Below are 21,830 nucleotides of genomic sequence, written 5' to 3' on the forward strand. Positions count from 1 at the left end.
GGTGCTCAATCTACTGTGCCACACCAACCAGGGCATGGTGTTTATCCTACATTTTATTGTAAGCTGATGATTCTTCTCCTGGCAAACTATTTTTTGTTGTTGAACCAATCTTGCAGCATTTCTTGGACAAACTCGGCTTTTATGGATTGCTGATCTTGATTCGCTAGTATCTTATTTAGGACACCTGCATTTATTTCATGGATAAAAGTGGACTGAAAGTGGACTGTAATTTTCCATTTCTGTAAAATTTTAAAATTTTGTATTGGTGTATCACAGTTATACTAGATTTTAGGATCTGATTTCATACAATGAACTAAAGAACATTCCCTCTTTTTTCATTCTTTTGCATACAGTTAAGTCCTCAGGTAACATTGTCAATAGGTACTGTGATTTTAAGGGAAGAAATTATAAGAAAATCAATTTCACCATAGGGTCATTTATATGAACAAGAATTAAATTCTTACAGCATCTCAATGACATTTGAAGGAAACAAGGTTAAACAAAATGACATTATTCAAGCACCTGCTACAGTTTGTTTAAAACTGCCAGCGTTTCTTCCCTACTTTATAAAACTCACTACTGAACTCTTTGTCAGAGTCAAGTTACACACTTGTGACTCCTATTCTCACACTCACCATGGGCTGAGAGTGCTTCCTGAAACAGTTTTATAAATTTTAAGTTCTTTATTCACTTTGGTGGAGCTAAGGTGGATAGTTCATATCCTAGAGAAAAGCCATTGATAAATTTGATCTATTAGTCAGTAGATGTTATTTTAATATCTTTACTTTTTCACTTGCCATCAGTATTTTTCATTTTTGTCTCATTGAGTTTTAGCACATGCATCAACAACTGGAAACAATAAAGACTCAAGGAAATGTGACTCCTATTCACCAAATAAATAAATGCCTTCTTTATAGCAGCTTCCTGGATTAAAACTAAAATATGGGATTCAATATCATGAAATATTAAGTTTTTCCCCCAAAGAGTCAAAACTGCACGTATATTCCCAAACGTCAAGAATCTACTGCAAATGGTGTAGACAGGGGATGTCCAATCTTTTGGCGTCTCTGGGCCACACTGGAAGAAGAAGAGTTGTCTTGGGCCACACATTAAATACAAACACTAACAAAAACTGATGAGTGAAAAAAAGGTCCATGCATAATTTTTGTGGTATCTGCCACCACAGATAAGCAAAAAAGTCCTCACATAATAACCCTAATTATGCAACGGTCCTTTTGATAATCTTTTAAAATTGTCAAGCAGGTCCCAAGTTTGTGATTACTAATATAGAAAATATACATATCTAAGTAATATAATTGATTTTAAAAAACTTTTTAATTATAAAAATAAAAGGCCAACATAAAACTAGTGGGATGTTTGACACTGAATTTGAGAAACTAGAGCATCAATATCTGGCTTGTTAGAAGTAGTTGCAACTCTCAGTGAGTTCTCAAGGTATCAGATATTTTGGTTTCGATTTTACTCTTAATGGTTTTCATTCCTGAAAATAGTTGCCAAATAGCAATGACATGAATAAGGCGTGATTGTGAAGCAACAGATATTTGTCTCTGGGAAGACAGGACCTATAAAAGTCCAGTAAAGAGACACAATCAAATTTTTATGTTGAATGTCAGATTGCGGCTTTATGCATTCCATTTGAAAATTGGCTGGTAACATATTTATGTCGACTGAAAATGGAGTCACAAATATAGCAAAATATTATTTTCCTGGAAATCTTGTAATCTGTTTTCAAACTCTTGTATCAAATCAAAAAGCAAGGCTGCATATTTTTCTTGCTGTTCACAGGACTGTGTTTAGCCAGCAAAACACACAAAATTGTTTGCCATAATTTCCATTTCATTTGGAATACTGTTATGGTTTGAAACATGGTACTGACAAGGCTTCCACCTTGAAAATGCATGCTTAATTCATTTAAATGGGCACTTAAATCCACTAAAAATGCTAAATCTGTAAGCCAGTTTTCATCGTGAGGTTTGGGCACAATTTGTTTTTTGATACCATAAACAACTTGGTAACATGTCGCAAATCATAAAATCTTTTCAACATCTAGCCTTGACTTAGCCATCATACTTCTGAAAGGTAAATGATGTCACCATAGTCAGCATCAATACTTCTATGGAATTCCTGAAATGATGTCTCAATCCTTTGGCTCTTATGAAATTCAGTCTTGATGATGATTTACATGATGTTATCCATTTTTAGAACTTTTGTGCATAAATTTTTTGCTGTACTATGGAATGATACTTCATTGAATGTGAGTTTTGGATGGCAATTGCATCGTCTTCTATTAATTTTACAAATCCCTCTCTTTTACCTACCATGGCTAGGCCATCATCAGTAACTCTACCAGATATGGTGATAATGGGCAAAGAAAATCATTTTAACATATTTTTAACTGCTTCATATAAATCTCTTGACTTAAAGAAGCCATTTCTCCAGTGACATTATATTCATCAACACCTCTAAGAAAAATGGTAGGTTAAGTTGCAGCTGTAACATCAGTGCTATCATCCATCGCCAAAGCACAAAATTTAACATTAGCAGCTTTACTCTCCAAACTTCTTTCAATAGATTTTCTAATTTCTTCAAATTTGCTTGGCTATAATCTGGTGAGACTGATTATAGAAATAATCAACTAATTTTAGAAATATCCACCCTTTCTTCAGGGCAAATTATATCTGTTACACTTTCTATACATTACTCAATAAACTTACTATCAGTAAGTGGTTTTGATTTTTTTTATTAAATATGCTACCACATAACTAGTTTTACAATGGAATCCACCTGAGTTGTAACTTCTTAAGAAATTTTTAACACAGACTTTCTTCAGTTCCACCATTTTGTCCTTACGACACAAACCTTCACTGAATCTGGCAGCATGTTTTTGCATATAATGCCTTTTGGAATTATAATCTTTGAAAACTTGCACCAAATTCCCCACAAATTAAGCAGAGTGCCTTACTATTTGCCTCAACAAAAAAGTAGTCATTTGCAATTTTTCTTCTTTGGGGTTCTTTTTTCTTTTGAGACCTTGTAGATGTTAGGCTGGGATTAAAACTATAATAGATAAGGGACTTTATTTGCTTTTATCATGAAAATTAATTGACAGGAAAATAAAAAGCAAGCTTTGGGCCCTTCCACAGTCCTCTTGGCTGCTGATGCAGGGTGAAGCAGAGGGCTGCTTCTAAAGTGTGGCGGGTGATGTGTGAGATGCCGCTGAAGTGTGGAAGTACCTTTAATAACCAAATAAGAATGCTTACCTGACTTCTAAATAACATTATATGCCTGATACTGCAACAGTAGGGTGAAATATTATTGATAATTGCGGCCTCACTAAGTCACCATAAGCACATGTATAATGTCTGATGATGTCAATTCTGTCTGTGCTTAGACACTGGAAGCTGAACACTGGCACAACACTAAAGCCACTCATGCATACAAATAGTGAGTGTATGTTCATTTATTTTATGTGACACTGCAACACCTAATTACTAAAAAAAAAACCCTCAAAATGTTTTAAGTAAATTTATGATTGTGTGTTGGGCCACATCCACAGCCATCCTGGGCCACATGTGGCCTTGAGCCGAGGGTCAGACACCCCTGGAGTAGACTAATATGACTTCTCCTTTGTTTTATTCATCCTTGAGTAAGCACAGTTATTCAGAGGAAAGGGTATGTTCCTCAAACAATGATGACCATTTAATTTACTTAATTGGTTATATATTTTCCCTTTTTAAAAGCTGAAGTATAAATTAACATATAAAAACCATACCACAGGACATTTTAAGAAGTGAATTTTAAGAGTAAGTAAATAATACTATAAAGCTTCAACCTGCTGAGAATCACCAGAGAAGAGAAAATAATTTATTAAAGTGCACCCCCACCTCCTTGAAAATTAATCCAGGCCAGGGCCAACAATCATGCTTCTTTGTTAAACTAAACTACTTCTTCCCTATAAGCCCCAAATCTTTTAAAGTGCATCAGAGATACAGTATCTCAGCTGCTTTGACTCAATAATGCAAATAATTTAACCTGCTCCCTGTAATTTGAAGTTATGATACTACTTAGGCAATTTTTCCCTAGTCTTACTCCTTTACGTAATTTTTTTAGAATCGCTGTTTCATGCAGCCTGGACTTTTCCATGGACAGAACTAGACACTAGAGGGGTGCTCCAGTTGACCACTCCAGTCACCGTACCAAAGGTGGAAAGCATCACAATGAAAACCTGACACCTAACCAATTCAAAATTTTATTTAGTACTGTGAAAACAAAAATAAAAGCTTTGAAGAACCAACTCTAGTACTTCATAATAGTGTTCATATAAATATGAAGCTTTAAGCTTTTTTATACTTAACTGACAAAAGAGTATGTGTTTATAAGCACATATTTAAATAAGTAAGTGTATGCATTTTTGTGGAAATACTTACCTTTCAGAGACAGCCTCATCATGATCCTGTGACAAATCAATCTTTTCACTTGCTTTTTCTGAAGGGTTAGAAGGTGCAGAGTTCACAGAAGTCTTTCTTTTATCTGGACTATTAATGGACTCTGGGTTCTTATCCAAATTTAAAGTCTCTGAATTTGCAATCTGTTAATTGGGTAAGGCAAAAGCATTGAAGAAAAGGGTTACTAATTTTGTTCTTTCACACAAAATTAATGATAGGTAAACTTTAACTTAGAAAATGCTCTTCAAATAGTGTTGCATACAGATGGCAAAACATATATTAAATTATATGTATTTCAATAGTTGATGATCATGGCTGCTTTTAAAAAATACTTCATAGAAATAAAAATAATGATAGTACAGATTAACTCCCCAGCTTGAATGAAAGGAAGGAAAAACAAACAGCTAGGTCAGTGATTTTCAACCAGTGTACCACAAGAAAATTTACAAGATGCAATATGAGTGCAGGGGAGCAAAGTGGAAAAGAAAGTGACAAGTCTAATAGTACAAACAATAAAACATTAAGAGTTCCAGCAAAGATGGAGGAGTGGGTAGATATGCTCAGCCGTCTCACACAACCAAAAGAAGGAAATGACCAATGTAAAATAAAAACAACCAGAATTGCCAGAAAATTGAAGTATGGAAGTCTGACAACGAGGGAGTTAAAGAAGAAACATTTATCCAGATTGATAGGAGGGACAGAGACAGGCAGCCAGGGCGGAGAGGATGTGTGGCAAGGCTGCCACTGGCAGACTGGGCAGTCCCACATTTGCGTGCAGATAAACTAGGAGGAACAACTGGGGAGTGAGAGAGTCTGTGCAACCCAGGGTTCAAGCTTGGACAAAATAAAGCCTCAGAACCTCTGGCTGTAAAAAACCTGTGCAAGTTATAGCAATGGGAGAAACTGCCAATCTCTTGAAAACAGGGCGAGAACTAAGCAAGTGGCATTGTCTCCTCTCTGACCCCTCACCCACATACCGTGCCATAATGTAGTGAAGTGGGTTGTCCTGCCTTGGCAAATACCTAAGGCTCTGCCCCTTACAATGTAACAGGTACATTGACAAATTGAAGAGACAAAGAAATAGGGCCCAAAAGAAAGAACAGCTCAAAACTCCAGAAAAAGAACTAAGCAACCCACAGAGATAGCCAGCCTATCAGACACAGAGTTCACAACACTAACAATCATAGAAATGATTGACTATGGCTGAAAAATAAAGGAAGAGTGAAGGCTATACAAACTGAAATAAAGAAAAATATACAGGGAACCAACAGTAAGGGATGAAACTGGGATTCAAATCAATGATTCGGAACAAAAGGAAGAAATAAACATTCAACCATAACAGAATTAAAAAAAAATAGGAAAGGCTTAGGAACCTCTGGGACAACTTTAAATGTTGCAACATCCAAATCTGGGTGTTGCAACATCCAAATCTGGGTGTTCCTTCTGGGTGCCAGAAGGAAGAGTAAGAGTAAGAAATTGAAAACTCATTTGAAAAAAAATGAAGGAGAACTTCCCCACTCTGGTGAAGAAACTAGACATGCAAGTCAGGACACTCAGTCCCAAAGAAGTTGGATACAAAGGGGAACACACCAAGGCACATCATAAGTACATTAGCCAAGATTAAAGACAAGGAGAAAATCTTAAAAGCAGCAAGAGAAGAGTTACCTACAAAGGAGTGCCCATAAGACTATCAACTGAGTTCTCAAAAGAAACGCTGCAGGCAAGAAGGGGTTGTGAAAGAAGTACTGCAAGTCATGAAAGGCAAGGACCTACATCCAAGATTATTCTATCCAGCAAAGCTATTGTTTAGAATGGAAGAGCACATAAAGTGCTTCTCAGATAAGGTCAAGGTAAAGGAATTCATCATCACCAAGCCCTTATTATATAAAATGTTAAAGGGATTTATCTAAGAAAAAGAAGATCAAAACTATGGACAGTAAAATGACAACAAACTCACAACTATCAACAACTAAACCAAAAAAACAAAAACAAAAACAAACTGAGCAAATAACTCTAACAGGAACAGAATCACAGAAATGGAGATCACACAGGGGATATATCAGCAAGCTGGAGGAAGGGGAAGAATTGTGGGAAGGTACAGGGAATAAGAAGCATAATAGTAGGTACAAAACAGAGAGGGGGAGATAAAGAATAATATAGGAAATGGAGAAGTCAAAGAACTTATATGTAGGACCCATGGACATGAACAAAAGGGGGAAAATGCTGGAAGAATGGGGGTACCAGGTGGAAGGGAATTATGGGGAGAAAAAAGAATGGGATAACTGTAATAGCATGATCAATAAAATACACTTAAAAATACTAAAAAATAAATAAAGGGAAAAAAGATGCAGTAACTGACTAGTCAGGGGCACTGACCTCTTTTCCTTCAGGTTGACAAACAACAAAATGACAAAAGCCCTCTGGTGTGAATGAATCAAAATTAAAGCTATTTTTTGCCAGGTAAAAACTGTATTTTTTGATGTGTCGCAGAATTACTAGTTTATGTGTGCCATGAGGTGAAAAAGGTAAAAAATCATAAGTATTTAGACATGTTATTCCTATTAAACTAAGTTTTAAGAACTAATAAACACTAGAATTTAACAAAGAAACTTTTTGACTTTTGTTCAACTTTTAATAATGAGAAAAGACCATACATCCAGAAAATTTCAACTTGCTCTTCTAGTCAATGAGTTTTGTTTAAAACTTGGAGCTGAAACCTATAGACCATGCTTTGGTTGAGAACTTGCAGTATTCAAACTATGTATATATTAATCAATACAAAAGGATCAACTGATTGCCCAACTCATGGACTATCCTGATGGGTAACATGAACAAAAATGCAGATGCACAAAGGCACAATTCTGAAACACTGTATTACATGCACAGATTTTATATGTAGGAATAGGTTCAGACAATGGAAAGTAACTGCAAAAGGCACTGGTATTCTATTAATTCTAGGACAACATGGCACAGACTCACTTTACCCTACTCCTCCCTTCAAAGCACAACTAAATGCCTTAGAAATAATTCAATAGATAATCATTAAATGCCTCTGAAAAGTGGAAAGAAAAGGGTAGACTACCCGGGGACCTCAAGATTGAGGAGTAACACCACAGAATTACCTGAGTTTTCTTTTCATTATCTACATATCCTGCAATGTATGCCAGAAAGGCCAGGGACCTGTCCCACTCCTGAAACCCAGAGCAGTGTTGGCTAGACCCCCACTGCACCCCTGCAGAATCAGCAGCCAGATTCACTGCAGCAATAGTGTCAGCTGGGTTCCCACTGGCACATGCAGTAGCATGGGCTCTGATTGGCTGCAGGAGAAATGTTATCAAAAGCTAGCCAGGACGAAGGGGAATGAAGGGGGGTGGGGAGTGGGACAATTGTAATGGCATAATCAATAAAATATATTTAAAAAAAAGAAAAAAAAAGCTAGCCAGGAACTAAACCCCAGAACTCCACACCTGGAAGAGCAGTGGGCGAAATCCACTGCAATGTCAGTAGGGCCACCTTCCCATACTTGCTGCAACAGTGGGCATGGACTACTGAGGCTTCAGCAGTGTCCCTGCTCCACATCTGGGGCAGCTGCAGGCCTAATCTACTGTAGTGGCAGCGACCATAGGCCAACATTTCCTAAACTTCCCAACCAACATCAGTGGGAAACCCAGGCAGGACTTGCAGGGATTGTACAGGAGAGCCAGTGGAGCCAGCAGAATAAAGCCAACCAGGAGAGCACTGCAAAAATTTAGAAAAGTAAACTGTCATTGAACTATAACTCACATAAGGAGTCCAGGATGTACACTCTAAATCTAAACAGGGTAACTGCGTGCTGAAAGAAAGTCAAATGCCTAATCTCTTCAAAGAGCTCTCTGTGTCACTGAATGCTCTGACCTTTTGATTTTTCTAAGGCACTAGGCAAAAGCTTGTCCTGATACACCACTGGCTTTCTCTCCAGATCATGTTTTAGGATCTTCTGCAATCTGAATAACCAGTATCAGAATTTTCCAAATCAAGTCCTCCTGGATCCCTTTGGCTAAACAGTTCCTCTTTCAATTTACCTCTTCCCTGTAAAATTTTACTATAAGCAGCAAGAAACCAAGCCAAACCTTCCATACTTTGCTCAAAAATCTGTTAACCTAATAAAAATCCAAGTTCATCACTTACAAGTCCTGTTTCATATCACTGTAGGACACAATTCAGCTAAGCTTCCTACCAATATGTAGCATTTCCCCATTTCCTTTTGAGTCCTTATCAACTGTGATTTTAAATGTTCATATTTTACCAAGTCTTTTTATGAAGATGTACATACTCTGACTATATAGGTTTTTTCTAAGGTGCTCCTCATTTCCTTTCTGAACCCTCACTTGCAGTGTTGAACATCTACATTTCTACTAAGAGCCTGCTCAAGGAAATTCAGGATTTTAAAAAATCATGCTCCTGCCCTGGCTGGTGTAGCTCAGTGGATTGAGTGCGGGCCTGTGAACCACATGATCTCGGTTTGATCCCCAGTCAGGACACATGCCTGGGTTGCAGGCCAGTTCCCAGCAGGGGACTCGCGAGAGGTGACCATACATTGATATTTCTCTCCTCTCTTTCCCTTCCCCTCTAAAGATAAATAAATAAAAAAACTTAAAAAAAAACACTTAAAAAATCATGCTCCTTAATATTCTTCCAGCCTCTACCCATCAACCCATTCCAAATTCATTTGACATTTTTAGCTATCTGTTATAGCAGCATCCCACATGCCCTGGTACCACATTCTGTATTAGTTTCCTGAGGCCACTGTAACAAATTATCACACACTGGGTGGTTTAAAACAAATGTATTCCATCATAGTTCTGGAGGCTGGATATTTGAAATCAGTTTCACTAAGCCAAGATCAAGTTGTTTGCAGGGCTGCATCCTTCCTGGAGACTTCAGGGAAGAATCTGCTTCCTTTTCCCAGGTTCTAGAAGCTGCCAGGATTCTTTGGCACAGAGTCCCTTCCTCCATTTTCAATGCAACCATTCTAACTTCTGCTTCCGTTGTCCCATCTCCTTCTTCTGCTGTGACCTTCTTGACTCCTGTTTGTACCAAGCCCTCAGAATAATCTCCCCATCTATATGGTCCTTTTATCATGTAAAGTATGATAGTCACACATTCTGAGGATTAGGTCATGGACATCTTTCCATGGCCATTATTCACCACTCTCAATCACCTTGGCACAATTAACTCAAAAGTGACATTTATACATTACACCTAGCATTCTTTTCAAGTATACATGAAACATTCACCAAGGAATCTACACCTGGGACTACAAAAATAAGTATCAGTTAATTTTCAAGTTTGAGATTTTACATAGTATGTTCTCAGACCAAAATGAAATTGGATATCAGTAAAAACAACATACCTAGAGAAGCACCAAATGTTTGGAAATTAAACACACACTTCTAAATAGTCAAAGAACATGAGTCAAAGAACAATACCCATAAGGGAAATCGGAAATTATTTTGAACTGATTGAAAACAAAAATACAATTTATTAAATATATCATCTTCTGCACTGAGAAGATGCTGAGAAGACACAAGAAAAAGCAGTGCTTAGAAGGAAATTTATAGCTTTAAACATTTTCTAGTAAAAAAAGGTAAAAATTAATGTTCTTTCTTAAGAAGCTGGAAAAAGATTATATCCAATGTAAGAGAAGGAAACTAATAAAAAGTAGAAAAGATACAAGTGATAGAGAGTTAATAAGATTTTAAAGTTCCTAGCAAGACTGATTAAGAAAAAACAGCTTGTAAGTATCAGAAATGAAAGAGAATATATCACTACAGACCTACAAATATTAACAAGACAAGGGAATTTAATTTTATCAATAGTTTTATGCTAAAATATTCAACAACTTAGATAAAATGAACAAATTCCTTCCAAAAAACAGCTTACAAAACTGATGCTAAATGAAATTAAAAAATCTCAATTGCCTTACACTGATTAACTGAATTTTGAAGAGAAAGTTTTCCTATAAACAAAGCTTAGAATTGGATACTATCAAATGTTTAGGAAGTAATAAAAATCTTACACACTTTGAAAAAACAGGGGAAGGCATACCTCCCAATTCATTTATTGAGGATAGCATAAATATGATACCAAAATGAATAAAGACACTACAAGAAAAAAAAATCCAGTGAAGGTACACTGAAGACTACATTTGAATTTTATATAAAAATATAAACAGACACTAAACTCTACTTAATGACACCTATGTTAACATGTTTTATGTGTACATTGCCAAGTGTATTTTGATACAAAATATATTTGTATGTAATGTATTATAAATAAAGATGGCTTAACAGATGACTAGATTGACAGATGAGAAAAATAAATATATTATTAAATAGTAAAGGTAGAATTTAGGTGCTGGGTATACAAGGGTTCACTGTAAAATTATTTCGACTTCGCTGTAGATGTATCACCATGAAAAAATGGTGGGAAAGTGGATAATCTCGGCCATCAGAAATCCCCTCTCTACTTACTTTATTAAAGTAATACACGTGGCATTTACTTTTGGTTACCTAAGGGTATCTTCCCCAGAGATAAAGTTACCAGAACATTCTAAGAATCAATTTATTATCTTTTAATCCCTCTGAGTTTGGAAACACATTCATTGCTTATAATCCAACAACTATAATGTGGGCTAAGAAAGTAAAATTCCTATGCATTATACCAACCTTACAGTCTGTATTACTGGGTAACATGTTTGGATCCAAACAATTCCTTTGAGATAAAAATACCTTTTTAATACGCCTTTGAAGTTTTGCTACTCTTGCCTAGAAAAGAAAAACAAGTAAATATGTGACCATAGTACTAAAAATATAGAGAGATGGAGAGAAAACTATTTTCCAAAGCAGTTTTGAGAGACTTAAACATACACCCAAATAAATCAGAAATTCTTATATAAGCCAAAGATTTAAATCCTACTGATGAATGGATAAAGATGTGGTATATGTACAATGGAATAGTACGAAGCCACTAAAAAAGATAAAATATTGTTATTTGTGACAACATGGATGAGCCTTCAGGGTGTCGTGGCTAAGTGAAACATGTCAGACAGAAAAGACCCAAACTGTATTAATTTCATGCAGACAAAAAACAAACAAAACAAAAACAAACTCTTAGCTATGGGCAACAGATTGGTGGTTACAAGAGGGGAAGGGTAGGTTGGAGGAGGGTGAAATGGGTAAACGGGGTCAAAGTATGGAGATGGATGGAAACTAGACTTTGGGTGGTTAAGTGAACTACAAATATACAGACACTGAATTATAATGTTGTACATCTGAAACTTTATATGTTATAAACCAATGTTAACTCAATGAAAAAAATCATGTTTGATACTAGTATGACATTCTAGAATGGGAAATAAAAACACCGAACTTCTAATTGGTCCAGAATAAAATTAATGTTGGTAGAAACACCAATCAGCAAGTAACCCTGAAACACACACATACACACACACAAACCCCACCAGCCCTTGAAACTGCTTGTATAAGCTCTAATACAGAATATATTTTGAATGAAAAAAAAAAACAACAACTGTCTATGTGTTGAGCCTGTCAATTGATACAGAACAGCTGACATTTCTAAAAGTATTTGTCAAGGGCAAATATTGCTGTGATATAATCAATTCTGCACCTATAGAAATCTGGTACATCAGCCTTATGACCAGGGATATTTGGGTCTGCTTTATTGTTTTCCTTTCCTAACATATAAAATATCACCAAATTCTACTTTTTAAAAGGACTCAAGTGAAATCAAATGAAATTAGAAACTTACGATGAGTTCATCAGCTATTGCTTCATGTTTATTCCTGCACTGTATCTTCCCAATGCGTTCGGTCAATTCTCTCAGTTTGTTATCAAATAGTTTGTAATTAATACTACACATCTCCTGTTGAATCAAATGTCTGACCTAGAATTTTAAAATAAAAACCAAAACACCCCACGTTTCAAATTTAAAAGCAATTTTATTCTCTACTGCTTAAAAATAGCTTTGTTCTCTTCTGGATTTTCTGTAACCAATATACTTATATATTTATATTTATATTATTATACCAGTAAGTTTTATAAAACTTGAGTATCAAGTTCAGCAAAACACACCTAATAAATTTATTCTCCTAGAGCTTATTTTAGTTTCCTATAGTTTCAGTTGGATTCTACAATACACATTAAAGGGCAATAAAAGCCTAGATCCCATTTACATTTTTTAATGACCATAACTTAAACCTACGATTCCACTGAACTCCACTTATCTGAAAAACAGAGTCCAATGAAAATGGTTAATTGGTCTCTAATAGAGATCTAGCAAATTATGCAAGCTTGACCTTTGACCCTGCCATTAACAGTTATATGACCTCAGAAGTCACAACATCTCTGACCTTCATTTTCCTTCTTCACAAATGGGTAGGTGATACAATATTGAATGAGAGATGCTCATAGGGTTTTTATAAAAACATTACAGACATTCAGAAGAGCTCCGAAAGATAAAAAACACTGAATTGATATGAAAGGAAATAAATATACAAGATAATCTTTATAAATATAGTTTTATAGGGGGGTGACTTATTGTTAAAATTGCAGGGACAATTATGTGGTGTTATGTTATCCAGCATAATGTATGCTATTCTAAGAGATCATGATAGTTATAACATGAAATACTGATGCATTTCATTATCTGGCTGTTTTTTAGCAAACAGACTGGCCTATTTTCAAGAAGCACATTTAATCTCAGTGCCCAATGATAAGAACAGCTCTGATTAGAGATTTGTTCAGAAACATCCACTGTAGTTATTTGGTCAATGTGTATGGTTTTGTAAGCAGCTTTTGTATAGAGAAGGTAGACTATCATATAATGACAAAATCTGTCATAATACATTTAAAGTATTTAATAGCTATATTTACAACTTTATCCTATTACCTTATTTTTCAGTATATAAGACGCCCCCCCCCCCAAACTGGGAGAAATAATGGTTGTTAATGCTGTTGTTGAGTTCTGTTTACATTTACATCGGTGAAATATTATGTTATTAATGTTATTAAATATTTTACCATATATTTTGCTTCAAATTTTTTCCCCTATTTTCCTCTACTAAAACCTAACTGCATTTTATGGTCTGAAAAATATGGTATTTGCTTCTTAGTGCTCAAAACTGAAACACAAAGTTTCTACCTTAAACTCTTATATACTGGTATTACCTGGATGATTAACTCACATATTCAGCAATTTTAATTATCCCGAAGGATTTTCCTTCTCATTTTCAATTGCTCTTTTTCTTCAACACTATTTCTACTTAATTTCTTCTGTAATGTTTCATTAACATTTTTTCAATAGTTTCTCAACATTAGACATGATTGTCATTACTTTCACAACTCTTAAATACCTGATTAAATTAAGAAGTGCTTAAAATATGTGTTATGTAAATAAATGCTTAAAACACATACTATTTTCACTGACAGTCATTGTCTGTCATCCATGTGTGGTTTTTATGGATTACTGCATGCTTGCAAGTTTACTAGCTGGGGTCAATATGTGAAGTTCATATGCAGATGAACCTTGGAGAAAGATCTGTTTTGACTATGGGAATACTGTTTTGATGACAAGCAAAAGCCACACAGTGTTTGTCAAACTTCCCTGATGAGGAAGAACCGCAGGGTTACTTGTTATAATCACAAATTCCTAGTCCCTCTCCTGGATCCACCAAATAGAATTTCCTAGAAAGGGGACTGAAAAGTTACATAATTAACAAGTATTACTAGTGATTCTTATCAGTTAAGTTTGAGAAAAGAGCAGCCTAAAACAACAGTCTTCAACTATTCCTTGAGTGAGCCCAAGAAACCACAATTTAAACAAGTACTCCTGGTAATTCAGATGCAGGCAGACTCTTGATAGCTTGGTTATTTTGGATTAAATGCCACCAACGGGTAATTATTCTTGGTTAGGTTGACGTTTGTTCTCATTTGGTGGTGTTGTTCCTTATACAAGAAGACAGACACAATGACCTCCACCAAATACCTCCTGAATGTCTTTTATCAATAGTAATGTGTCCAAATTATAAAATCAGATGGAAGTCCTAGGTCCAATTTGGAGATGACAAAGTGGCCTAAAGAATGGAGTAAGACTGGCAATTATATATCCCCCATGTGCCTCAACTTTCTAAAATGGTGGGTAGAGTAACAAACTTGTGTATTGGACTAAAAACCCCTCTACTTCCGTAGAACCAACTAGGCAAAGATCCTTAAGAAATCTCAAAAGAGTCGTCACCGGCTCCAGGACTCTCTTGGCAGGGAAGAACAACGTCAGAATGGGAGACCCTATTCCACTGGGATTCAATTGAGAAAAAACCATGTAGTTTATTTAATTTAGATGCAGTTTAGAAACTTTACTGTTTGGACAGGAATCAAAACATCAAATGAGGATAAGCTAGCCTAGTAATTTAGAGATAGACAAAGAGATAGGAATTAGCTAAAACTCAAGTTGTCTCTGGAGATTGTGCAAGAAACTTCCAGGTACGGGATGGATGGAGGTAGAGTGGGAAGATAAATTACATTCCTAAACATCACTGGGAAGGACTGTTTTCTGTGTCAACTTCGACCAACTATTTTGTGAGGCAGATAATAATGATGGAAAACCCTGATTTTCCATGCCATTGAAATGAACACTTCCAAGGATTACTTTGTAATAATGTGTCCATTTTTCTGAATTCAGTCACCAATCACTGGGAATAAGCCACATCAGTAACTGCCAACCTTTTGCTTAAACTACATCCAATTTACCATAATTATGCCCTCTTCCCTGCAAACTACAGAATATTTACATATTTTTATTAGTGTCTCTTTTGGTCTTCCTTGAAGAGAGTAGGAAGTGGAAAAAGGAAAACTATTGACTCATCTGTTAAGCTGGTTCTGCATGAGTCTTTCAAAAGACTTCCAGGTATTATGTGAATACATATTTTTATAATATGTAACTATATAACTGTAATGGCTATTTTAAAAAACAGTAGTGCTTTTGTTTCTCAAGCAGTTAGCAGGATAGTTTGAATTGGGACTTTTTTTGTTCCATTACAGCCGTCAAGGCATTAATTTACTACTTAATGACTTTAGTTGTAGCATTCTAGTAGTAAATATGCACAGTAAAATAGGAAAAAATGATGATTGAAACAGGACCCACTAAAATTGAATCCCATTACACTTAAGCTAAGAGTTGATCAGACATGTATAGAAATTGTAACACAATGAGATGATATGAGGCAAAAATGAAAAGCAAAACATACATTTAATGATACTATAAAGCAAAATGTCAGCTAATAACAGCATACCTGTGTAAACTTGGAAATTAGGGCAAGAAAACCTGAATGTAACAGGACTTTGCAATGAACTTTTGGGTTGTCTGAGTCCAGGAAATAGTGATCAATTGTGATAATGTCTACAAACAGCTATAGATACAGACCAAAGAACCCCATTACCAGTATAAAATATGTTTCAGCAAAGCTCAAGGTCATGCAGTATCTGACTCAGAAAAAGATTTAAGCCCCTTCTCTTTCTACCAGAGCACTCTACCCTTGGTTACTCTGTATTGGATCATTCTCAAGAAAGTAGCAATATTTTGGAAATGTAAATAATTATCTTCCCCTAATAACTCCATCTGCTAATTCAGTTTTAATATACCAGGTTTGCATCAAGTGAAAGTCATCTGTACTAAGTCACTATGGAGATTAATTAAATTTTACCATTTTTCACTAATCAAACGTAAAAGTTTCTGACACAAATATTTAAGTACCCACATTTTACCTGTTCCACCAATGCTGTTTGCTTTTCCAGAGCTACACAAGTATTTTCATTAATTTGCTCTGAAGTTTTCATGCGCTTAACATTTTCTTTGTTTTCTGAAAACATCCTCTTCTTTTGATTATGGCCTTGGGGAGATGGAGAGATCAGAGATAAAAATATTCCCTCTAATGAAGGAAACAGGGAAATTCTCTAATTTAGGAACCCTCTAAGCAAATGAAAAAACTAACGTGATCATGGCAGCAGTTTTTAGAAAGTGCAATTGTATAAAAAAATTGCAACCATCTTTTTTTTTTTAATGAATATCCCAGGTAGAGTTCTGGTCTCAGTATACTTTTCCTCCAACCTTACTTAATACACATGTATCACCTATTTAATACTGACAAAAATTGAATAAACTGTATCATTTAATCCCCTATATATTTATAGTTACTTAAGTGGTCACAATATCTATAAACAGTTACTTAGGCAGTCCTACATATTTTTCACAGGTAACCCTATTTTTAAGCAATTTTAAATTCATCTTGTTCAATGATCATTCTGTAGCCTAGACAAAAACACAAAATTTATCCTACAAAATCAGTTTTTTTTCTCATATTTCATTAAACTACAAAAACAGCCTACTTCTAATGAAATGTACTTTAGGTTTTTTAATGATTTCATAATCCTAAAGCTTCACTGGTTAATTATTTGATGTGTATCACTCAACACACACACATATGTACATGTGTATATATTCTTACTGTGTAACAGGTCAAACTTGGCATATGATTTACAGGTCAATTCTATGAAAAATAAAATGGGTTCACAAGCAATTAAAAAACCCACACTTTCTTTCAACCAACTTGTTAATCTAAAAAATACAACCTCAAAATAAAAAGGATGTAGATGAAATAAACAAAACAAATACCATGAACTACCTTTTGATTTTTTTGCACTCTCATGGAAAAGTGACTGATTTCTTCTTTGACAGAATTTACTTCCCTTTGGACCTAGAAGATACCATTTCCCACCCCACCAAGAATGGTTCAGAAACAATATACTCAAATAATTATTGTCAGTGTCTACTTTTTCCACTATATAGGGTGGAGAAAAAGTACATTTACAGTTGTGAGTATGCAAAACACAGTTTACTCTTGTACAATTATTTATTGATTACTATTTTCCATGCAAAAAACTATAAACCTACTTTTCCCCACCCTGAATGCACTCTGTTTCTACATCTGAGATTATAAAATCCCCCCAAAGAGTAATTATTTTGATTTGCACAAAAGGCGTACAAGTATACACTTACTGTTACTCCTATCTGTGTCAAGTGACGACAGCCGTGGTGAGTCTGTATTTTCACAGTCTGAAATGCTGGAATGACAGGCTCTACAGGATTCTTCACCTTTCAAACTGTCAGCAGTACAGTTACTAGAAGTTGTTGAATTCACCACCATATGTGTTTTATCAATAGGGACAAAATGGGTGTCTGAACTTAAAGTCAAAATGTCATTTTGCCTTTTACAATGTGTTTCTGATTGGGAAACCATCTTATCAATTCTCTTATCATCCAAGGAACTGATTAGTGTAGACTCTGGCATTTGAACTATACCACTCAATACACTGCGTGGATCATTACTGGATTTCAGATTACAATCCACTTTGTGCTGTTCAAAAAAGGATCTTGTTACATTTGCCTGATATTCAAAATGGTTTTCAGAAGTGTTTTGTGAATCTTTTGCATCTTGTGTAGTCAGTTTCCTGCAAGATTCTATTGGTTTACTTGGCTTTTGGTAAAGGCATACAACTTGTTCTTCAATGTACTGAAATCTTGTTTCCAAACCAAATTCTAGTGGTTTTATTACATTGTGAGAAACTACATTACTTTTTTGCAAGCATACTGAATTTTTGGTAGAGTCCAATGAAGGAGCGTCACTTTCAGAATGTCTACACTTGTTATTTATGACACCAATACTTGGATTCTGATTATCATTTGACACATTATTCCCAATTGCTGCTGTTTTCAGTGCTTCAACCTTCTTTGACTTATTGAGGATCTGTATTTGCTTCCGGCAACTGGCAGGCATTGTTTTTTTTGCTTTTAATATCTTCCGTTTACTTCTATCTGGACTTGCCATCTTTCATATCCTAGAATTTAAGATAGCATATTTAAATGCATTTCTCTAGAAGACTAAAGCTAACATTTATTTATAATATTAAAACAATGTTGACTTCAAATAAAATATGTACGAATAAATTTAACCAAGACCTATAGTTGGAAAATTATAGGACACCGAAGAAAGGAACTGAAGAAGATACAAGTAAGTGGAAGCATATACCACATTCATGGGTAGGGAGAACTGACATCATTAAAATGGGTATGCTACCCAAAGAGATCTACAGATTCAGTGCAATTTCTATCAAAATACCAAAGACATATCTCACAGAAACAGAACAAATACTCCTAAAATTTCTATGGGAGTACAAAAGACCCTGAATACCAACAACAATCCTGAGAAAGGAGAACAAAGTTGGAGGAATCATGCTATCTAATTTCAAACTATACTATAAGGCTATAGTAGTCAAAACAACAGGATACTGATATAAAAACGATTAAGATTTCCAGACAGGATGGAGGCATGGATAGAAACACTCTGCTTCCTTGCACAACCAAAAGAAGGATAAACAATTTAAAAACAAAAAACAGCCCTGGCAGGTATAGCTCAGTGGACTGAGCATGGGCCTGGGAACCAAAGGGTTACTGGTTCGATTCCCAGTCAGGGCACATGCCTAGCTTGCAGGCCAGGACCTCAGTGGGGGGCACCCAAGAGGCAACCACACATTGATATTTCTCTCCCCCTCTTTCTCCCTCCCTTTACCTCTAAAAATAAATAAATAAAATCTTAAAAAAAATAAACAACCATAACTGACAGAAAATCAAACTGCATGGAACTCCAACAACTGAGTTAAAAAAAATATTCATTAAAGAAACATTCATCCAGACTGGTAGGAGGGGTGGAGATGGCAGTAGGGAGGAGAGGACCCCCAAAACCTCTAGCTGTAAAATACTGTGGGTATTGTGAAGGCAGAAGAAATTCCCAGTCTCACAAGAGAGTTTGTTGGAAAGTAGGGCTAGAGCGAAGCAAGCCAGCAGCATTGTTCCCAGTCTGATGCCTCCCCCACAGACAGTGTCACAGGGCAGCAAAGAGGGTTGCCCTGCCCTGGTGAATATCTAAGGCTCTGCCTCCTTACATGATAACAGGTGTGCAGAGACAAAGAAATACCACCTAAATGAAAGAACAGATGAAAACTCCAGAAAAACAACTACACAACAAGGAGATAGCCAACCTATCTGATACAGAGTTCAAAACAATGGTAATCAGGACACTCACAGAATTGACTGAGCTCAGTCACAAAATGAAGAAAGAAATAAAGACTACACAAAGGAAATAAAGGAAAACATAAAAGGAATCAACAGTGAAGGGAAGGAAACAGGGGCTCAAATTAATGATTTAAAACAAAAGGAAGAACAACTGGAACAGAATGAAGGAAAAAGAATTCAAAAAAAATTAGGAGAAGCTGAGGAATTTCTGGGACAACTTTAAATGTTCCAATATCCAGGGGTGCCAGAAGGAAAAGAGGAAGAGCAAGAAATTGAAAATTTACTTGAAAAAAATTAAAGGAGAACTTCCCCAATCTGGCAAAGGAAACAGACTTCTGAAGAAGTTGGAGACAAGGAGGAACACACCAAGACACATCATCATTAAATTACCTGAGATTAAAGATAAGCAATTTTAAAAGCAGCAAGAGGAAAGGAGATAGTTACCTACAAAGGACTGCCCATAAGACTATCAACTGATTTCTCAAAAGAAAACTTATAGGCAAGAAGGGGCTGGAATGAAGTATTTGAAGTCATGAAAGTCAAGGACCTACATCCAAGATTACTCTATCTATCAAAGCTATCATTTAGCATGGAAGGGCAGATAAAAGTGCTTGGCATGGCATCAGAAACCTTGGAGGAGAGCCAGGCCAATGATAGCAGTGTACCAGCTCCTTCCCCTCCCAGGGCAGTGAATTCCCACAATCAACACCAGGAGAGACTTAAATGGGTAAAGTCACTGTGGGGGAGGGTGGGGTACCAAAATGACAGCCAACACACCCATTGCTGACTTGTACCCAAACTAGAGCAGAGGCTGCAGGCTGGCTGGTGCCAGAAAGTGGGGGGATCCTGGTGGCACCTGGAGCTGGGGGAAGAGGTGAGCTGTGACTGGCTGAGACTGAGACAGACTCTGGACTTGTCAGTGAGTTGGAAAGTGTGGAAAGCCAGGCAGTGACATGGAGGAGCAGCAGCAACAACAGAGACTTTTTTCCGAAGGGGAACTGAGGTGCACTGGGCAAGGATCTTGCATGGGCAGCTGCCAGGTCTACAAAAAATTGTGGGCAAGATTTGCTCCCACTCAGTGCCCCTCTCGGATTGATCAATGGGGTGCGAAGTGAGGTGGTTTATCAGCACCAGCATGGTGTAACTGGGTAAAGAGTGAGGGCCAAACAGTGCTATGAGGGCCTAGGCTGGAAACTGGGTACCTGTGATTGTTGTAGCCCAGACAGAGTTCCCCCATCCTTGCCAAACCACCCGAGAGGGAAAACAGAGCCCAACCCCCAATGCCTACAGGAGCCGGGAAGATCGGCAAAACTGGCTGGGAAGACTTAACCAGCTGGGGGCCTTTTCTTTTCTTTCCTTTTTTGGCAAGAGTAAGACACTAAGAACTGGACCTGAGAGAAAACTACAGACAAATCCAGAAAGAAGTCAGAAGGTGAACACGAACAGCTGAGACAAATTTCACCTTGCTCTTCCTAAGAATATCTTGCATGTTTTAAAATTTCCCTTCTTTTCCTTTTTACTTATTTTTTGTTTTTTTCTCTTTCATATTGATTTTAATTTTTCTTCTTTCATTTCACTCATATTCCAAATAACTCACTACTCTTGGATGTTTTACTTTTTATTCTTTTCATTCATTATAAATTTTTTACATTATTGTTATTCCAAATAACACAAAGTATCCTTCCCTGGTCTTAATCCATTTTGCCATCTTCATGAGCTTTATTACAGTTGTTGTAAACTTTATTTTTTCTCATTAAATGCTATGTTGCTTTCACTTACACTCCCTATTTCTCCTCCATCTAACCTCCCATAAGCACTCTTCCTTTTTAAGTCAGCTCACATTCTTTTTTCCCCTTTTATAAGAGGGGAAATATTTTCCACCTTTTATAAACAGTAGCTAGTTGGACGAAATACCATGATTATTGCTGTACTTCTCCAACAGAACTCCTATTTTTTCAGTATTTCTTTGTACTTGAAATCCTACAGATTAGTCTCCCTCTGTTTTACACCATTTTGCCTTCCCCTGCCCGATCAGTTGAGTGAGGAATTTTATTTTATTTTCCCCCCTCTCTCAACCTGGGCTTTATTCCTTACTCTTATTAGTTTGCTTCCCTCATCCTCTCAAAATCACTTTCCTTTACAGTAGACATCTCATATTCACTTTTTGTTTTTGAACAATAT

General features: G+C 36.2%; 1 protein-coding gene across 2 annotated transcripts in view; it reads right to left on the minus strand.

Moving 5' to 3' along the window:
- The window catches only part of ATF7IP2 (activating transcription factor 7 interacting protein 2), a 98,350-nt gene that overhangs the window by 38,305 nt on the left and 38,215 nt on the right, over positions 1-21,830 (minus strand). The window contains exons 2-6 of one of the 2 annotated variants that reach the window (XM_037069028.1): positions 17,577-18,415; positions 16,286-16,410; positions 12,276-12,410; positions 11,174-11,272; positions 4,449-4,609 (exon numbers count right to left, since the gene is read on the minus strand). In XM_037069028.1, coding sequence (XP_036924923.1) covers positions 4,449-4,609; positions 11,174-11,272; positions 12,276-12,410; positions 16,286-16,410; positions 17,577-18,405 — 1,349 coding nt within the window. In that variant the 5' untranslated portion in view covers positions 18,406-18,415. The remainder of the gene's footprint in view (positions 1-4,448; positions 4,610-11,173; positions 11,273-12,275; positions 12,411-16,285; positions 16,411-17,576; positions 18,416-21,830) is intronic. The other variant, XM_037069027.1, reaches the window with a different exon arrangement.

The sequence above is a fragment of the Sturnira hondurensis genome, unplaced genomic scaffold (genome assembly GCF_014824575.4).
Source record: "Sturnira hondurensis isolate 20B ecotype Veracruz unplaced genomic scaffold, ASM1482457v3 Scaffold0018337, whole genome shotgun sequence".
NCBI lineage: Eukaryota > Metazoa > Chordata > Mammalia > Chiroptera > Phyllostomidae > Sturnira > Sturnira hondurensis.